This window comes from Schistocerca serialis, chromosome 6 (genome assembly GCF_023864345.2).
Source record: "Schistocerca serialis cubense isolate TAMUIC-IGC-003099 chromosome 6, iqSchSeri2.2, whole genome shotgun sequence".
Taxonomy (NCBI): Eukaryota; Metazoa; Arthropoda; class Insecta; order Orthoptera; family Acrididae; genus Schistocerca; species Schistocerca serialis.
Genome location: NC_064643.1, coordinates 428,439,455 through 428,461,297, shown reverse-complemented (window position 1 = coordinate 428,461,297; position 21,843 = coordinate 428,439,455). Strand labels below are relative to the sequence as shown.

Sequence of the window (21,843 nt, the reverse complement as noted above, 5' to 3'; positions counted from 1 at the left end):
AGTACTTGGTTATAACAGCCAAGTAACTACCTACTGTGTGGATGATGAATGTATGGAAAACAGATGTAAGTCTTAAGACTGTAAATAGTGGAAGTTTAATTTTAAATCTTGTACATAATTTGACTGTTCTTAACTGAGGATCATTAAAATGAATGATTTACTTTAATTTTTGACAATACTTGATTGTAAAAGCCAAGTAACTAGCTACTGTGTGAATGATGGATTTAATGAAAGCAGATGTAAGTATTAAACCTGTAAATATTAGAAGTTTAATTTTAATTCATGTTCATAATTTTACTGTTTATTGACTGAGGATCATTAAAATTAATGAAATTCAAGTGTTTCTAATTACATTTTTGTAATGTGCTTATCTGACACACCCAGGAGGATCCCCTCTTTTATGGGTCTATGGAATGAATAATTAATCTAATTTTGTGTTCTTCCTTCAGTCCGCCTTCTATTTCACTTTTGGTGTGGAGTTTTATTGTCCCACTTGCATATAGTATTTCAGGCATGATTACTATGTTGCAGAGTCTGCAGTCTTTTCCTTCACCACTCTTTCTTCCCCTTCAACCCTTCTGCCTGAAGAAAGAGCCACTGGATCTGAAAGCTTGCATAATTACAGCTTTCTTTTGTGTGTGTGTGTGTCCTGCTGCTGCTTGGGGAGTAGATTTTTTATCAATCCAATTATAATATAGAGTCATATCTTTGTGTGAATGGACACACACTTCTTATTGTATATGCCACATGTTTTCCCATGTGCTCGATTCACTTTTTGTGGTCTAGTCTTCTACCAGATCTTTCTTCCTCATGCAGGTTTGAGGATTTCATCTAGATACTTGAAATGTGCAACTTTTTTTATCTTGCTATATGTTGTGTCTAATTTTTTATATTTTTAATTTCGAGCAGAATAATTCAGACTTCTGGTAAGAGATTTTCAGGCCAACATTGTCTGCACATTGTTTTAGTATTTTTATTTGTTTGGTGGTTGTTGCTTCATTGTCTGAGAGTATGGCCATGTCTGATAGTATGGTCCTGTGCAAAAGCAAGGTTTGAGATTTCTGTTCTTTTTCAGTTCTTCTTCCCATTCCCTCATTACTTTGTCCAGTGCTATGTTCAATAATAGCGGGGATAATATGCTGCTGTGGTATACTCCAGCTTTGATCATGAAGGGATCAGACATTTCACCTATGAATTTAGCTTTTGCTGCTATGTCAGCCAGTATCTGTTCAGATAGTAGTATTGTTTTTGGATTGAGTCCCTGTTCTTCGAAGACATTGAACAAGGATTGTCAATCAATGGAATCATGTATCTTCTTGAAATATGTGAAGGTGCAAGTGATTGGAGCATACCTGATGGCCTTATATTTTGGAATTGTTTTCAGATCAATGAACAACTGGGCAGAAGCATGTCTTGTACTCGCCAGTTTTGTGTCCTGATTGTTCTTGTTTTATCTGGAGGAAGAGAATTTTTAAGTGACTTATAACAGGGAGATACCTCTGTAGCTGTTCACATTTGTCCTATCTTCTTTTTTGTCCAGTGGGAGGATAAGTGGACATTTGCAATCACCAGGAAGTTTTTCTCTTTGCCGAATATTTGTAATTATTTGTGTAAATTCCTGTAGAGACTTTGATCTGATGTTCTTTAACTGTTCTACAATGTTGCTGTCTTCATGGGATATCCTTTTTTTAATTTAAATGTATGATTGTTGGTGGGAGTGACCCTGGGTGAGTGGAGATGCATTTATGTATTGGGACTTGTATCAGGTTTGGGGAGTTAAGGAGATCAGAAAAATACATGCCAGTTCCTGCAGTTCTCTAGAGTAGTTAGTATGAGTTCTCCAGCTTGTTTTTTTGAAGCATATGTTTGGAGTTCTGTACATGTGGGCCTTCCTCATGAAAATCCTGTAGAATTCTCTCATGTTTGGTTGCAGAAGTTTTCCTCTTCATTTGCCCGATGATTTCTGCATCCTGTTTTCTGTGCTTGTTAAAATTATATAGGCTTCAAAGGACTTTTTACTGTTATATTTTGGAAATCTTGTTTGCATCTCTTTGATGCATTTTCACTTTCTGAATCCTCGCATTTTGTGTAGTGTTCTTTTGCTTCTTATGTGGTCTTTCTGTGAAACTCTTTCCATGTGTTTACTTGTTGTCTTTCCATTCCTTTGTTAAGTTGGATTTTATTATCTTTTTTGTGTCAAATGTCCCTCTGTGTGCTCTTTTCTGATAGATTTTCTTTGGTGCAAATTTTAATTTCTTTCTGTTTTTATGGAGATTTCCTGAGGGATGTTAGTATGGTCATCAGGTTGTTTTGTTGGCATAGCTAGATGACTCTCATACCCTTGTTTTTGTGTGTGTGTGTGTGTGTGTGTGTGTGTGTGTGTGTGTGTGTGTGTTTTCACCACAGTTCTCTGGCAACTTTTTTCTCTGCTGCTTTGTGCAGTGGACCTAGCAGACTTTTTATGTCTTCATGGGGGATTTTGACCATTGCTGTCTCTATGATATTAACAGAATCTTCCATCGGTTCTTGATAGAAAAACATTATAATGAATGAAAAGCACCAGTTTGCTTTTGTTCTACAATATCTCTATGGTTGCCAAGAATTTCTCTGTTGATTTGAGGTCCTTCTAATCTTGTCATCTCCATTTGTGGTGTATTTCTTGTTTGTGTACTGTAGAACTATTGTTGTTAACCTGCTGTTTTTGGGGAGACTTCTCTGATCAAATTGAACATCTTTTTGTGTATTATGAAGGCCAAGTACAGAAGGGGAGCAAGCCGGTGACTCATTTTTTTGTCTTGCTCTTGAAGAAATGGGAAGTTTCGTAATCCAATTTGTCTTCATCTGTTATGCACACTTCCTGTATTTTTTTCTTTATCGTGCTCCATTGTTAAGTTGTGCAGCTTTCCTGGTGGGATTAGTGTGTTTATGTTGAAGATTCCAAAGAATGTGTAAGTTTTGTGTGGAAGTTTGCCAGAGAACTCCAGTTTTCTCTGTGATCGTGTAAGTCCAGTTCCCCAGAATCAGAGTTACTTGTTACTGTTTGTTGACAGATGGATTGCTTACCACCTAGGGTATTGTTGTTGTTGTTGTTGTTGTTCTTCGCACAAGTCTTGGTTGGTTCTAACCTTGTGGGTACAGTGTTTGCTTTGGGAAATTAGAACCAGGGATTGTTAGTTCCTGGGGCATTCATTTGCAGCCACATCCTCTGGATGGATAGGCACTGACTAGGAAGCTGACCATTCTGGGTATCATTATGCCTGGATTTGTTATGATGTTTTTGACCTTTTTTTTTTGGTTTCTCACTAAAGTTCTCAGTTTATTTTTTGTATCTCATATTCTGTGTACTAGCATGCTAATGCTCAAGGCTCAGAGTTTTGCAATCATCGTCTGTTGCACTGGGCGAAACTGAATGGTGTTTCTCGCCTAGCACTGCCACTTTCTCTTTTTCTGGCTCGTTGAAATAAAGCAAGAGATGCAATCAAATCAAACCTGAACTTTTGTAAGCTAAGGCATTATGATACAAATTGAAAATCATCATGTCTAACCTCACCTCACCTAACATTATACGCATATTACTCAAAAAAAGAGAGAGAGAGAGAGAGAGAGAGAGAGATTGCCAACATAACGTATTACGATACAGCTGGTTGTACAGACACCTTCCCTCGCTGTATGCCTGCATTAAAACGCTTAACGCCTCTTTGCTCCACTTCATTTCTGTAATACAAAGTAATCAAAAGAAAAAAAAAATGCAGAAAGTCCCCAACACGAAAATTAAAATTAGCTACGAACCACTGACCAATAAGCAAATAACAAGCAGAGAGCATTGAGATATCCCTTCTGCGTCTGTGCAAGTTATCGCTACCTAGTGCACATGCACCAATTGATGGCAGTTTAGAACTGCTGTCTATTCTGGCGCACGGATAATATGTCTGCTAATTTTTGTAGTTTCACCCGTTCTATTGCTAGATGTCTGTTGCGCTAGACCAATACCATTCACGGTGCGTTGTCGTGTAATACTCCCTTAAAGAAAATGTCCGTTGCTCAGCACCTTGTCCATATACTAAATAGTTATCTTTACTCCTGCCTTTGTTTGGATTACACCCAGACTTTCCAGTATCTTAAATTAATCTGTGTTGAACTTGTACCCATTTATTTTATCTTCTTGTTCACTGCCTTTTTAGCCACTTTCTGATTTTATAGCAGCATAAACCTTCAAAAACTACTTCAGTTGCATGACAGATTAGATTGAAGTAATTTTGAAGAAAAAAGATAAGGAAAACATGTTAATCATCAGTGGGCAGTAGCAACTGATAGTAATTCAACAGAAAAATTGTATGCGATTTAATCTCGGAAGATGAGTGAATTATATGATACATTTAAAAAATTAAGGTGCACTCGGAAGTCTAAATGTGGGTGTCACTACATGTGCAATTTGTGTGTTATGTAAGATTACTAAGTGTGTATTCATTTTTGTTGTATTAAAACACTCTTCTTACTCGTTACAGGATGTCACATTAAGGTTCACAAAGAGCATCTGGAGAAAAAGGAGGATGCCATTGCACCATGTAAACTACATTATGATCCAAATTCTGCCAAAGAACTGTTAATACTGGCTTCCAATGTGGAAGACCAGAAACTTTGGATTCAAAGACTTGGGAAGAAAATACAAAAATGTGGATACAAGGCCAATAGTGGAATTGATGGAGCCAAAATTTCACCAAGGTGATTAATCTACAAGCTTTAAGTACATACACAGCATAGAGAGTGAAACTTGCAAGAAATTAAAATAATAAATTAGATTTATAACAATTTTTGTGTGGCCGTTTTATGTAGCAAGTGTGTAAACATTAATTTTACAGCTTCAGAATGCCTTTTATTGTTACAATATAATATTTTTTTATGTTTAGATGTATTTTTTCTTCATTTTAGAGACATTTTTGGTGGATTTACTAATTAACTTTCTGATATGCCAAAATCTGCTTTGCCTCTCATCTGGTCATAAGGTAGAGGCCACATTTCCACTACACTAACAAAAATTAATTTAGATTGTGAAAAAGGAGGTGTGGAAACTACAAAACCAAAGGACTAGTTAATTTTTTCGTTATGCTCGGTGACTGTTAAGCTGGTCTGCATCATCATATTTGGAAGGCATTGTGCACGTATGAGTGAATGATTCAGTCTTGGCAGGGAGATTTCATTTAATACAGTGTGTACTTTGAAAAAGGCTGTACCTGGTGGATGCTTAGGAACCTTCTACATTGGCACAAGGTTTGGAGGGTAATGAAATGCCACAGTCACTTAAAAGAATAACATTGCAACCAGCTATGACTTTCTGGCTAGGATAACGATTAATGACTACATGCTCAAATAAAATGAGGTCTCCATGACAGGAAACATAATCCTTCACTGTCAATGGAGAAATCCAGAGTAACATAATCAGCAAAGAAAGTCCCCACCCCTGCCCCCACACTTCAGTTGGTCAAGACAGTGGACAGGAGCTGCAGAGGAGTGAGTTTTAAATTCCTATCCGACCATCCAGATGTAGGTTTTTCTTATTTGATTCAGGCAAATGCTAGATGATTTCTCTGAAAAGGGTGTAGCCCATAGACAATGTGGGATACTGCAGATTTCAAAACATAATGTTTTTCAAGAGTTGTTACACTGTGTGCAAATGCTTGAGAGCTGGGATCTTTCAGCATTTATAAACTGTTATTTTCATCAGCCCGTAACCATAATGAAAATGGAATTGATAAGATATATCCTACTTGCAGTTCTTTCAAACAGAAGGACATTTCATCCACCTTTTGTATTGAACGTGTAAGTGAACTTCTAATGAAGTTGAAGAGTAGGGTTTACGAGTCTGGACAATTCTCTATTGGGAAGAAAACTTTTTCTCTTTGAATGATATTGCTTACAGTGAGTTCCTCATTGAGGAACTGAATAACAGAAAAAGAGAGACTCTGCCTCTTTTCATACAGGCCTGAAATGCTATTTTGTTGAAAGTGGCAAGTACTTGTCAGGAAGTCTCAAACTGAATGAAGATTCTCACCGCTGCAGTGTGTTGTTTATTAAAAGTTGCTTGAAGGTTGGAGAGTTTAGAAGCATTTCCTCTGAGGGCCAAACTTGTAACTTTAGGTAATGCTTGACCTTTGAATGTGGATGAATCTGTACAATTGGATGAGTGGAAACTCCTCTGAAGCTGCCCGGACAGTTGATAAATACTGGTCCTGTGTTTTTAATTTAAGGATTTCTTCAAACTTTTTAATATATCCCACTGTAATAAAACTTGTAAAAGCAATACTTTGTTTGTCTCGTGGTATTGGTTTGATAGAAAGAGGATTTTCTCTTTCTGGTCAGATATTAACAAATGATAAGGTAAACATGAGAGCTGCATCAAACCAGTCTCAGGACTGAAGACGACAACAACAACAAACAAAGGTAAACATGAGTGAACAGTGTGGTTTAAATTCAATATTGAATATTTTATCTGGCATGAAATTGTACAGCCATCAGGCACCCTTGCTTACTGTTATTGGCAAACTTCTACTAGTGGCCAGAATTGTATACCAAATCTATAAAAGCTACATGGAAGAAAAAATTAAGCAAGAAGAGATGTTGAAGGAGACTGACGTAACGAGCATTGGGAAAAAGAACAGAAAGGTTGCTGCTGATTTGAATGAGTTGACAAAAACTTTGTTTCAGAAAAATAAGGAAAAGCTGCTGATCAACTGCTTGAAGTAGCCACCAAGTGCTTTGAAGAAGGAATTATACATAGGCATTATGGAGAAATTACTCTAGCCCAGTGTGTGCTAGTTGGAGTTAAAAGGATTAGAAGTGGAGAAACCAAAAATCAAATCAAGTGGCTACAATTGCAGAAGAGGCTACAATTGCAGAAGACATTAAACAGAAAACAAGTAAAATATCATCCTACTTTAAGAAAAAGTAAATTGTGTCTTTGTAATTGCCACAATCTCTGATATTGTGGTCATATTAAGACTGCTGAATTTGATTTATAATTCGAGTTTTTATTTGATTTATAATTCCAGTATTACGATATGTAAAAGAACAATAAGAAATAAAATAAAATTGTGATGGAAACAATAGTCATACCCCATCAAAATGATTATTTGAAAAGTTGTTTTCATATTATCTGATTGCAAGTGGTCTAATATTTTTGTTGTGTGTACATTCCCCGATCAATTCTGGTTGAAGCTAGCGACTGTGATAATGATATGTTTGCAAATTAAAAACAGCTGTGGTTTCACTTTATTTATATACTGCTAACTCATTTCACCCTTTTTGGTCATCTTCAGAACGATAAGTATGTGTCTGCTGATGTGTGTCAATCAAACTATGAAGTCAAAATATTCAAGTCCTAAGACTAAGCATAAAAGACCAAGCTCTGTGTATACAGTATGTGATCAAAAGTATCCAGACACCCCCAAAAAATACTTTTTTCATATTAGGTGCATTGTGCTGCCACCTACTACCAGGTACTTCATATCAGCGACCTCAGTAGTCATTAGACATCGTGAGAGAGCAGAATGGGGCACTCTGTGGAACTCTCAGACTTCAAACTGGGTCAGGTGATTGGGTGTCACTTGTGTCATACATCTGTACGTGAGATTTCCACATTCCTAAACATCCCTAGGTACACTGTTTCTGATGTGATAGTGAAGTGGAAGCATGAAGGGGCGTGTGCAGCACAAAAGCGTACAGGCTGACCTCGTCTGTTGACTGACAGAGACCGCCGACAATTGAAGAGGGTTGTAATGTGTAACAGGCAGACATCTATCCAGACCTTCACACAGGAATTCCAAACTCCATCAGGATCCACTGCAAGTACTCTGACAGTTAGGCGGGAGGTGCGAAAATTAGTAGTGTTAGTGTCATGACTTTCCATGAGGCATCGGTGCTGGTATGACGACGTAGTGTTGAAACATAAGAAGCATCAGTATGTGTTACAAGTGCAGGTAGTCAACATGCATCTGGACAAGGTGAGCAGGGCTTTACTTATAAAGCCATTTGATAAAACAGCAGCAATAGTGCTGCTGCTCATCATGTGTAACGATGCATTGAAGGAGTGTGGAGATGTACTCTTTTCGCACTGGCGTTGAAGAACATGAGTAGGAAGTTAAAATTAACTGGTGATTTGGGAATTGCTTCTAGGAGAAGCCAGTGGCCAATTGCACTACAAATCATTGGAGATGCTACTGTTGCCATGGGTAAAAATTCCAGATGCAATGTGCAATCTTTATGGAATGCACAAGTTGTGTCACAACAGCTGAACATTCCAAGGTCCACTGTTTGAAAAGTGCTGTGAACAGTTGCAAAATGGTATCTGTAAAAACCTAGTGGATGCATGGTCATCACATTAAGCAACATTTGTAACCTGGAATGGAAATGTAGCATGCAATTAACAACTGTTTCCTTCTCATGTGGAAATTAAAATGTGTTTCTTTCAATAGCTTATTTGTTATTTTTCTCCCCATGTTCTTACAAATGTTTCCACAAAGTTTCATTGTCCTACAATCACTAATTTTTCATGAGGGTCCTCTCAAGTAGCAAATGTTTGATTATAACTACTGCACATTTTCAGTAATAAATATGGCTTGCTTGAGCCTAATTATCATTAGTAGAAACATTGCATTGAGTTTGTTACTATCTCTTACGATGTAGTTTTGTTTCATAGTTTCATGTTTCACATCTCGTCTGTGCCTGTCATATTGAGTTTCAACATGCTGGTCAAGGCTGCAACTCAAATTGCAACATTTGGTGCCATGCACAGTATTTTTATATTTATTTGTGAGTCTTAGAAAAAGTTGTCATTAAGGAAATTAGGTATATTATTTAAATGTTTCATGTCCTTGTAGAAAGATTTAACAATGGCATATTTTAATCTGGCCTGAGACACATCCTATGCTGGTGTTTTAAATTTTTTCATGCATAAATTTTATAGAAAAACTACTTTGAAATAGTGACAAAGATTTTTAATGAAAATATACATTTTGCACAACATCTCATCCTTCCATTCCAAGTCGTTTTATTTTACTTTTAAAATATTGTATCCTGAAATCATTAGTAAGCCTCACTGTTGTGCGTGGAAATGTATGTTGTTACATTGTTCATTTGTATCAGTTTTCAGTCATGCCCAGAATGAGTGTTGAGAGAGGGGTAAATAGAAAATGCAGGCATGATCTATAGGGGATGCAGCAACCGTTGTAATAAATGAGCAGGAAAACTGTGACATGTCACCTATTATTTGATTTATTTGACTAATTTTGATCATCAGATGTGAGTATTTTGAGATGTTCAGTATGCTAGTGGTGACACATTAGAGGTTTAAAGCACTGCTAGGCACCATCATTAATACAAAGCTCTCCAGCATCGTTCTGCATGAAGAAGGTGGACAAGAGAACACCTGGAATAGTATCTGTGGAACAACGGCATTGGGTTCTCTTAACTAATGACTGCCAGATTTGTCTAATACCTGATGATCTTTGAAGAAAAGCCTTGTGATAGTCTAATGCTTTGATGACGTAAAGTGTGAATGTGGGTGTGGGTTGTACTGATTTATTTTCTCAAACCACATTCTACTTCTTTGAGATGACTGACTTGGGGTTTGCAGCCACTCTTCTTTACTGGGTAGCCGGCTGCTGGAAACACTCTTGACTTCTTCTCTGTTGGAACTTTCAACCCTCTTTCTACTAGTGAAATGAGTAGCTATACAAACTTTACATTTTGTCAATCAATGATGTATTTGACTTTCAAGCACAATAAAATTTCTCACTTTCAACATAATATGTAACTTCAGTAAGTCTCTCGTACAGACATATGTTAGAAACAAATTGATTTACATTCGAAAGCAAGTCTGGTTTGACACTATGACTTTCAGAAAAGGAGATTGAAAAGATGTCTTGCCTCTAACAAGACTATATGAGTACTTTTTCAACTGTTCTTGTTTCACATAACGGTAGTCAGTGACACAATAAGTACAAAGCTGCATATAGATTCCATGGTTCTTCCATACACACTCACTAACACATCTGTGAATTGCCACACACACGCACGCACACACACACACACACACACACACACACACACACACACACACACACGTGACGCACAGTAGGTAGGATTTTTCCATCCCACACTAGTATCTAGAATATCGTGTGTTCGAGATGGTAGAGGGCTGAGTGGTTCTAGAATTTCCACAGAAATTGTCAAATCACTTCATATCCCCCCCCCGACCGAACACGCAATATTTTATAAATAATCACTATTCACATAATATCACTCATAACAACATTTCATATCTTAACAGGATACATTTCTTACATATGTTTATATACATATCTTTCCTTTGAGTAACAATTCTCTGTCCTTTCTTGCACAATCTTTCGCTTATTTTTTCTCTACTCTTTTCTTATTTTACTTTGTTATTAAGACGTGAGGATTTATTTGTTGTTTTAGTCAGCTTTACTAATACTTAGTAACTGTGAGCACTCTTTTTCTTTTCTTTAACTTTTTGTTTTAAATCGTAAACTTTAGGTGTTTAGGACACATGAGTAATCTTCTTTTTTCTATTCTTATCTTTTGTACTACCTTTTTCCTAGTATGTACTATTTTCATTATTTGTAGCTTGGAGGAACTCTGGGCGAAGTGAAAGTGTTCTTTTGACACTCATTTACTTCATGAAACATAATACTGCTAGTTGTTCATAGAATTTACACTTTCCAGAATAATTCCTATAAAATTTGTGACATTTGTCACGATACTGTCCCCTTCTCCTAGGATCAGCACCAGGTCATCGACTTGGTACTGAGGTTCCACAGCCTTTTTGTTATACTTACTTACTCTTTGTAGCGCCTTTTCAATCAAATTTTTAGAAATTATTTCCTGATTTACTTTGTAATTGACACTAGGTTGTTCAGGCTAATTAAAATACTTAATTAAAGGTTCTCCTACAAAAGGTTTACCTATAACATCTAAAGACCTCAACCCAGTCGATCAGTGAGGTAATTCATTTAGGATAAGTTCAAAGTCCTTAATTTTCGTTGCCCACGAAGTATGTTTTTCATGGCAGTATGTACGACATAATTTCCCAATTTCCTTCATTACCCATTCACATGGATTTGATGACTGATTGTAATTGGATATTAACACTTGGCGAATACTTTCTCCTGCTAGGAATTCTCTAAATTCGTTGCTCACAAATTGTGGTCCGTTACCTGTAAGAAACCATTTTGGTTTACCTCCTTCTAGAAAGTATTGTTGTAAACAGTGTATAACTGTCTGCGTTTTTGCTCTCTTAAAAGGATATAGTTTAACATATTTTGACCAGCATTCTATGATAACCAAAATATATGTTACTCCTCCCTTTCCTTGTGGAATTGGTCCAAAGAAATCTGCTGCTGTAAGGTTGTGTAATGACTTGGGGATAATAGGATACATTCTGTATTTCACCTGAATATTAATCTTTTTTACTTTCTGGCAAGTTTCACAGGTTCTAATCAAAGGTGCTATTTTATGCCATAGTTTCTTGAAATAATAAAATTTATTCATATGAGATATGCATTTTTTGATTCTGAATTGTCCATACCCTGTGTGAACACACTATATAAGTTCGTCTTCTGTTACCTTTGGAATACATAAACGCCAATGCTGTGATGTTACACTGTCTCTCAAAAACAAGTTATGATCTACAATTTTCCATTTTCCCAATTAATTAGAAGGTAACGAGTTCTAGATACATGTAGAAAATATTTCTGTGAAATAAGGGTCATAATGGATATCCTCTGTTATTCTTTGAACCATCTCTTTTACCCTGTTGTTCGGATATCCTGCTGACATAAAATTAATTGCAAAAATAACGCTGGGCCCTTCTGTACGTTTAGAGTCTTCCATTCCTATGGGTAGCCTCGATAATGCATCAGGTACTATATTTTCGGAACCTTTTACATATCGTATCTTGATATCGTATTCCTTTAGGAAAAGCATCCAGTGCATCAACCTACTGTGTAGTAATCGAGTGCTCATCAGAAAGGATAAAGCTTGATGATCTATATAAATATGGATTTCTAATCCCCATACTGGTGTTTGATACTTTTGAATACTCCACACAATTGCCAATAGTTCTTTTTCGGTAGCTGTGTAATTTAGTTCATGCTTATTTAGACTACAGCTAGCGAAAGCTATGGTTCTGTGTTCTACATTACTCAGATCCCATTCTCCTTGGAGAAGTTCAGCAGCCATACCGTAATCAGATGCACCTGTCGAAATTTTAAATGGTTCGCCCATAACTGGATGATGTAATATGGGTGCCTCAACAAGCACTCTTTTAACATTTTCAAATGCATCATTTGCACCTTGAGCCAAAGTCCACGGTACTCCCTCTTTTAATAAACATAAAATTCTCGGTTCGTTTAACTCCTGCCCTCGTACATACTGTTGATAGTGTCTGGCCATCCTTATAAATCCTTTTAATTGTCTTACATTTCTTGGATGCAGACATTTTTTGATAGCTTTTATGCATTCAGGGTCTGGCCTGATTCCCTCTACCCCTACAATATGCCCTAAGAATTTAAGTTCTTGGCATGCAAAAAACGATTTTGACAGCTTCACCATAATACCTTTCCCTTTAAATTTTTTTTTAAAGTCCTCCCAAGAGGAAAAATTCTGAATATTTATTGTACCCCATTCTGAGGCTTCCCCTAGAAGGTACCGCACAGCAAATTTGATCTTCTTAGAATCTTTCCAATTTTTTGGTAATGCTTGGTTAAACCTTTTTAAGAAATGGGTCTGATGTACATCTCTGTCCAGCTTAAATTTAGGGAATTGTCTAGATAACCCTGAATTAGCTCCCCATTGTAAATCAGTCACAGCTTCACTAGTTAATACAATGTTAGGTGAAGATACCCTTTTTTCTACTTTATCTTGGATTAGCTTAATCTCTCTCCACAGGTTGTCCATACCCTTCGTGGTATCATTAAGTTCAGAAGAAGGAATAGGCGATACATTCCCGGATGTTATTCTCTCGGTAACTTTTCGATCTATAATTTCCCCAAATTGTTCCTCCAAACTAATTACATTTATAATGTCAGAGTTAGCTATTTTCTCTTTGAAATTTCTTTCTACATTATCTACTTGTGTATTGACACCTGTAATTTGCGATTGAATGACTGACATTAACTCATTCTGCTTATCTACACTCTCTTGCAAAGTATGCAACCCATGCCTTACATCATTATACTTAATACTGTACACTTTTTCAAAGGATCCTAACTTTTCAATAAGTTCAGATTCTACACTATTACATTGTTCTCAATGTTAAGTTCTGACCTTTTTGACAAATCCTGAAAGATGATATTCTGTTTCTGACTAAGGTCAGTAAACATATGATTTTTGTGAGTAGTTGAGTAGTCAAAGAGTTTGTGAACTAATTCTTTAGATCTACTTTTAAATTATCTACTTTAGTACTTACAGCGCCAAACTCAGTCTTCAAAGCGCCCATATCTTTGCGCAGATTATTAAATTCTTTGCTTTGAGAGTCGATCTATGCACTTTAACTTAAATTTGTTGTTTATATATTCAGAGTTTCCCTCTGAGCATTTAAAGCTTCACTCTGGGTATTTAATTGAGAATTTACTAAGCCTAGTTCTTTACTTAGAGTCGCACTTTGAACTTTGATTAAATTTACCAACTCAGTCCAGTTCTTTGCTAACTGTCATGGCCATAGCTGGGTCTTGAGTTTCCCTGACCTGTTGTATATTTTCCATACTCTTGTTTGCTGCTTTTGCTCTTGTAAGCATGTAAAATAACTTTAAATATGATAACTACACAAATAAAGTTCATTAAGCAGTATCTTGTACCACTTCGTACTAAAGTAATGAAGTTTTGTTTCACGCTCACCCAGCATAGAATTCTCGTTGCATAGTGAGCAGATGTGGAGGCAGGTCAGCACCGGTCCATTAGCAGCTGGTGCCGAAGGCATGTTGGTTGCAGCATCTGCGTCCCCACGACGTGTGAGAGAGCAGTATACTCTCTCCACACTATATCTTCTTGGGCGAAGCGTTCTATGCATATTTCTTTTTAGACAAATATGTCGAAATCTTCTGTGCTGGTTTATCTTCGTGAATTTTTCATGTCTTCACTGTTTTTTCACTATGTATTTGCTCCATTAGATACTTGGAACATATTCCAATAATTCAGAGTAAATCCCTTGTCATATTATGTTTTGTTGCTTCTTTTCTCATTTTTGACAGAAAATTCCTGTTTTTCCAGGCCTTTCACACAGGTCACCATGTTCTAACGTTTTGACGACTTAAATTGTGGGTGTGGGTCTGGGTTATACTGATTTATTTCCCCAAACCACATTCCATTTCTTTAAGAGATGACTTACTTGGGGTTTACAGCCACTCTTCTTTACTGGATAACCAGCTGCTGGAAACTCTCTTGACTTCTTCTCCGTTGAATAATGCTAGGTACAGGAACTTTCAAGCCTCTTTCTACTAGTGAAATAAGTAGCCATACAAACTTTAGGTTTTGTCTATCAACGAAGTATTTGACTTTCAAGCACAATAAAAATTCTCACTTTCAACATAATATGTAACTTCAGTAAGTCTCTCGTACAGTCATATGTTAGAAACAAATTGATTTACATTCGAAAGAAAGTCTGGTTCGACATCACGACTTTCAGAAAATGAGATTGAAAAAACATCTTGCCTCTAACAAAGCTGAGTCAAGAGTCTATATGAGGACTTTTTCTACTGTTCTTGTTTCACATAACAATAGTCAGTGACACAATAAGCACGAAGCTGCATATAGATTCCATGGTTCTTCCATACACACTCACTAACAAAATTATGGATTGCCCGACAGGTACTTGTCGGCGCCATTCGACCGCCACATCTACCTTCTTCCCGCGACTGATTTAAAAAACACACACACACACACACACACACACACACACACACACACACACACACACACAAACGTGTGATGCACAGTAGGTAGGATTTTTCCATCCCACACTTGTATCTAGAATATCGTGTGTTCGAAATGGTAGAAGGCTGAGTGGTTCTAGAATTTACACAGAAATTCTCGAATAACTACAATAGTTGTAGAAGATTGTTGAGGCACCAATGCACATTTCAGGCACAAAACCCCAATGGTTCAACAGGAGTGGTGATCATTCTGGTTTTCAGTTGTATCGTGTAGATGTTGCATACCTCTCATGGCTGTTGAGGATAATTTGAGGGTTGTGCATTATCCCCCAACCCTATTGTCCAACTATGCAGTCAGTATTTTGGTACTGGGTTGGTCTTTCAAGATGATGATGTGCTAGCACTCTGTGCTCACCTCATGAACCTGGCCGAGAAAGCTTAAACCCAGTGTAAATTTGCTTTGCATTGTCGCAGAAACCTTCCTGACGCAATCTAAGAAGGGCTGCTATCAGAGTGGCACAGCCTGGAGCAGCAATGTCTTGACCATTTTATTGACTACTTTTTAATCTAATACACTGACAAAATTAAATTGAATAAATTTATCATTTTATTAAAAAGTGTGAAACAGATTTTAAAAAAAAATCTGATTACAATGTTATGTTCCTCTTTACCAACTAAAGAAGAGACCTAAAAAGATGCTTCGTGTGTGTGGCTTACTTCATGTTCTTTCATTTATTTATTTTTGGTATGTTATCCACTTTCTTTAGTTTTATAGACAGCATTTAAATCAGTTGTGTATATCTGATTTTTTGGGAATTTATGTAAGTGTAACAGGTAGAATTTACACATACCCTGTGAAAATTAGTTTTGTTTTATCTTTGTCAAATTTTTGTTGAAATGACTGTTTAATTATCTTCCAGAGAATCAACACGTTCATCACTTAAGCCATATATACACCAACAGCAACGCTCTGCAACACTACCTGCAAATGCATCTGCTGTCGGAAAATAAGTGTGAGCTGCTTTCAGAGGTGCAAGTGGCTGTTGAGACTGTGATTGCTAGGAGGCTATAAGTGCTGTGTAAAGAAATAATTTATTTTTTAACAGTGGCCTAACCAAAGTTTTATCTCTGAATATAGTTGTAACATATTATTAGTAGTAAAAAATAGCTTTATATTTTCTCTTTGATTGAGCTTCACAAGTACAGCAATTTTTATTTGGAAGGGTTTTGTGAGGCTGTGGACATTATCATTCTTAAGCAAAGAAACTGAAGCAGCAGAAGTGACCCAATGTTTGTGAGGAAAGGGGAGAGGTTTTCTGTTGGCAGCTCATGTTAGGTTGTAAAACATTTGAAATACTTGTTTTATGAGTTTCCAATTTTGGTGTGGTTATGATTTAGGAAAAAAAGGCTCTTAATCAGCATCTTGCCTGTCAGTTTCACATCATAGCCACTTCTGACCTGATTTAGTAAGTGTACAAATATAATTTTTAGTTATACTTGTCATGTTAGTTACAGTAATACAACAGAAAATGTGAGAACAGGTGTAACTCTCACAAAGATTACATTCATGACTGAATATTGAAGCCAAAGTTTTGATAAACATTTTCGCAAGATTTAGACACACATATTTACATCACATAATGCTGTGACCTAGAAATATTGAAGTTTGCTCATAATCATTTTTCTGACATTTACATTCCTTTTCTTTCCACTAGAATGATTCGTTGATTTGTACTTCCAAAGAAAAGGACAAGATTTCCCTTGCTCATTTCACATTGCATCTGTGCCAATTAATTTAACTGTTACAAAAGTTTACAAATTATGTACCATTATATATGAATGCCAAGTTTCAATGAAACTTGTTATTTTATTTATATGTATACATAAATATGTGTAAGGCAGACTTCTGCGGTTATGTACATGTTTGTTGCTGTGTTCCATTTTCACATTGTTGATTACATGTGGAGAATATATATGGACTGTGCCTTTATATCATGCAAAAGAATAAACTTGTGGTACTATTTAGAGTTCTAAGTTAAAGTATTTATGTTTTTCATTTTTTAAAAGGAATAACTTATGTTAAGTTATGCCAAAATTGTGGAATTACCAACTACAATTTTATTTAATATGTACCATAAAACTACTCTTTTGTATATATGACCATAGTGCTATTTGTATATGAAAAATTATGTAAGCAATAAATTTGGCCAAAAGTGGACGTATTTTTAAAATGAGTGTCATTATTATTTTAAATAACACTGAATGCTTCAGGTACCATTTCTCAGTATGTTCCAGTTAACATAGATGTTTGCACTGCTATTGCTACAACTGTTAAAAAGGGAAGAAAGAGAGAGAATGTTTTATTGGTTTCTTCTGCAATAAACTATTCTCAAGAGTGCATAAAAACACAGGCAAAAAACCTAATTATCCTTACAAACCTTTAAAATATTTTTAATTGGCATTCCCGTTCATTTGAAGTTGACGTACTGTTCTCTACACCAAAACTATGCATTTTTGAGAGAGCCAGCATCAGGACAACCTGAAGTATAACTTAACATCTTATATGCAAATGAAAAACGATATTGCTGAGAACCTTCTGTAGTCCTATAAGCAATTACTGGATGTGATACCAGAAGAGCTGTTTTACATGGAAAGTATTTTATGGTTACTGATATACGAAGTCCCTATTAGTTGTATATTGGGGGGGAGAACCTAAAAAACCTCCTGCTAGGTAGTTCTACATACTGTTTTGGTTCAGTCAATGAACTGTCATCTTTGTGAAAGCATAGTTGAGATTGGAGTGCATATACTGTAGACCGCAATATCAATCGGCCAGAGAGAGACCTTTTGTTATTATTACTATTTTACAAATACTCTGCGTCACATCTTAATGAAAAAAGGAAACACAATTTGTTGGAAAAAGAAGGCATTTGTTTTGTTTTTATTTAGACTGAAAACAATTATGTGCAATTTCCAAGTGTAGTTTTCCTTTCAACAATTCAGGAAATATTCTTTCATAAGTTTCATAAGATTAATTTTTCCAGCCTTATCTCCATGAACATGGAAGAGGAGTAGATGGGTGAGTCTCGACTGAGTCATTGTTGATCTGAGGCAAGTTTTAAGTAATCTCAAGGTGCAGAATGATTTCTCAGAGAATGCTGATGATACTATAACTGTAAGAAACAGAATGATGAGCCAAAATTTCCTGAAAGAGTGCCTTAACTCTACCAGGTTCAGCAATAAGTATTCTTCCAATAGAGTATACATTACATAGCTGTATACCAGTCGTAATGGTTTGCAGCATTTCGAACTGTGCATGAAGCCTGTACAGGTTAAAGTCTGTTGTATTTAGTCCAAACAATTCTCCCAAATGTTGTGTAGATGGAGGATATGTGTGTGTGTGTGTGTGTGTGTGTGTGTGTGTGTGTGTGTGTGTGTGGTTTTTTTTTTCCCCCTAGATGGGATAGTCTCTTTAGATCCTCTTAGTTGAACCTTTGATCAATCTCATTCAGAAGGAGATCAAGAATTTCAAATAAATCTTTCATAAATTTTCGTTCTTGAGATAATTGGGAACAGATGGTGTTTCTGTGTGTTGCAATTTTGCTGGTATTTTTCTTAGTCGTGTGATATTTGAGTCTTTCACATTCAGATTTTTAGAATAATCTTTGGTCTTCTCTAACAGCATATCAAATGCTACCATAGTCCTAAGATTTTCAACAGGTATTTTTAGAACCTTTACAGAATGTTTCACTTCAGCTGCATTAAAATTTCAGTTCTGTGGGGATCTAGCCAGTTTCTCACACAGTCCAAACACCACCTGCTGCTGTTAAATAAAAAATAATTTCAAACTTTTTGAGCCACTTTGTGAAGCCCTGCAGGACTGAACTTGTTTTGTCTCTCAGTGAGCTCGATACATTCAATATTTTGGTCACAGTTTTCTGGACCTGTTGATAGTTTTTGCTGAAATGTGTCAAAGATTTTACTCTTACAGTACATCATGTAGGACACATTGTAATCAGCCATTGAGCTTTTGGTTTTGGGTTCGACTCATCGACACCAGATGGTAGTACAATGTCTGCATACACATTCTTTCCTTTTTGTATATTCTAGAATTATATTTGAGATGTATTTCACACATACCCGTACATCACACAATGGATCACAGTTTCTTGAAACTTCCTGTAGTACCAGATCCAAACAATGATTACTGCAGTGGATGTAACAACTCTTTGGCTGGTCTTGAAGGATTTCCTTCACACTTTTGTTCCGCCCAGATATATTAACTTCATTCTCAAAACATTGGGTGAATAGAATTTCAATTTCTTGTGACAGTCATAGATGGATGTTTAATGGTTGTTGCTAGCAATTGTGCCTTGGAGTCTGGTGGACTATATAAACTCAGAATAAGTTATTTTATTTTGAGCGTCTCAGGGTCAACATGATATACACAAAGACTGAGCTGCTCCTGACCGGCTACACCTGTTATTGAATCTGCTATAATTCCATAAAATGGAGAATTTATTTGCTGCCCAATTTATCGCTGAATCACGTGAGCTACAATTTCCAGTACTTCATTTTGTATCGCTGGTGCCAACCAAATGTCACTGCATTTCAGCCATATCTTCAGTTCTGGTACATCATTCTTCTTCTCATCAAGGAATGTCATGATGTTCCCAGAGACCATTTCATGACCTTTCAGTGTATTTCCTGTTAGACCCAGGAACCTGTGTGAACTGATAATTACTAGTAAAGCAGTTCTAGCTTCCTCCTGATCAGTCAGCAGATCTCGTGCAACTTGGGCAATCACAGGTGAGCCACTTTCACATTACTGAATAATTTTGAGAGACTCGATGAAAAAGCTTCTCCTCATGTATCTTGGACTTTTCCATAGCATTTTTCCAGTTACAGAAACCTTTAAGAAAAGCCATCTTGTTCTGTGGTCTTCTACTGTTCACTAAGTGGATGAACCGAATGCAGTCATAGCAGAAAACGCTTCCACTCTTTTCTTCGTAATTTAGCCACGGATAAGCCAAAATGATTTCGATTTATAAGATCTTACATTCCTATGTGGAAACTTATGCTTCTCTGATGGGTGAAATTTTGGTTCAAAACCAGATGTATTTGAAATAGAGCCCATTGTGTTTTTATGTGAGAATGGGGTGTCTGCATGCTTTGATGGTCCTATGCTACAACTTTTATGTCGATCGCCTCTGCCTGAAGTTGTTAATGATAAACATGTGCAAAAGACGTATCTTCCACATATCACACTAACATAAAAATAGCTTTCAACAAGCAAAGTATGTTAATGCTGAGCACATAATATAACAGCACAAGCATAGGAAGGAACAGTCATAATTGACCATAAAATATGTAGCTTGTGCTTTGTTGTACCTTTGACTAGTATTCCTACTTTCAGACTGAGACTGGCCACTGTCATGGGTAATGCTAATACAAACGATCTGAGATTTTTTAGTGCTAGTACCACATCCAAGAAATTCCTTCGGTAGATTTTTGTGATATTGTGCAGTACCACACCTAAAATAACAAAATACTAATAATCATATATAAATATCAGCCATGACCTATGGATTGATGTACACATAAAAAGGGAACAAAAAGCTAGACACTGAAATTTAAAAATGACAACTCTCTAATTGTATGTATCGCAAGTAAGAAGAATCACTGTAAACATTATTGAACATCTGTATAATGAATTACAAAAGAGGTTTTCTACAGACAGTCAGCAGCACACTTCTGTGAGCCAGGGATAACGAATTGCAATATGAGTCTGTATAATAAATCAGTACATCCTAGACTTCACGATAAAATTATCTATAATCCCTTAGTGAACTGAGGGCCGTTTTTAGCATGAAAATAAGCAAATAATTGCCAAGACTGATCGAGTGCATTGCTTAACTACTATCACGGGGCTGACTATGACAAATGTGGCCCCTAAACAAAGCAGCTTGGGTCAGATCATGAATTTATTATGTATTCCTATGAGACATATATGTGGGATATTTGTAACTATTAAAATTAATTAAAATTTTAATACTGACATGTGAATGTAGTGCGTGTCATGTATTATGAACTTCGTAACAACTAGCTATATAGTAATGTTTTGGAACATACATTTCACTTTTTTGAGCTTGCAACAGCAATGGAATTTCTCATGCTGTGAAATGAAAGGATGATCCGAGTACAACGTCATGATGCCTAATTTCAGGACAAGTTGCAGTGGGTTATGGAGGGATTTTCTTGCAATACCACACCTAGCTCAAACACATGCATCCAAATACTAGTTTTATTGCAACTTATAATAATTATTCCATCTTAGTTCTTGATATGATGTTATTTGTACATAGTTTCTGCCTTTCTGTATGAGTTTAACTTACATAGTTACATAGTGATTATCGACACCTTTGTTGATTGAACCTCTACTTGTCTTGTTGCAGTGGTAGGGATTGCTTATTCATTGACTGTTGTTAATTATTTCTGGCACATTTCTTTGCTTTTTCCTGCTTGAGTCCTGGGGGCTGACCTGTTTGTCACTGATACAGATAGTCAAGCGAGTTCTGAGTATTCCAGTGTAGATCCAGGCGCTGTTTTGTCACTTTTGCGTTGAGATTTGGTGCCCCCTTTAACTCAAAAGCATTTTCATTGTATTGGAAATAACTGACATCATTTTGTAGTTACTTTCGAGTATGCCATAGTTGCCCTTCCCCCTTCCCATAAAAGTCTCACTGAGATGCATGGGAATGTAATTAAACCATCTGAGAACAATCAATATTTGAGTTCAGAGATTTATGACAAATAAATGATCTAAAATAATTATATACTTTTCACCACAATGGTTCACTCATATCACCTTGAAACTGCAAATCAAGTGTGTGTGTCT

At 36.3% G+C, this 21,843-nt stretch overlaps 1 protein-coding gene across 1 annotated transcript in view; it reads left to right on the top strand.

Annotated features, from left to right (window-relative positions):
* Positions 1-17,176, top strand: part of LOC126483709 (rho-associated protein kinase 2) — a 205,789-nt gene extending 188,613 nt beyond the window's left edge. The window contains exons 27-28 of the mRNA XM_050106802.1: positions 4,506-4,722; positions 15,866-17,176. Coding sequence (XP_049962759.1) covers positions 4,506-4,722; positions 15,866-15,956 — 308 coding nt within the window. The 3' untranslated portion in view covers positions 15,957-17,176. The remainder of the gene's footprint in view (positions 1-4,505; positions 4,723-15,865) is intronic.
* The last annotated feature ends 4,667 nt before the right edge of the window (positions 17,177-21,843 follow it).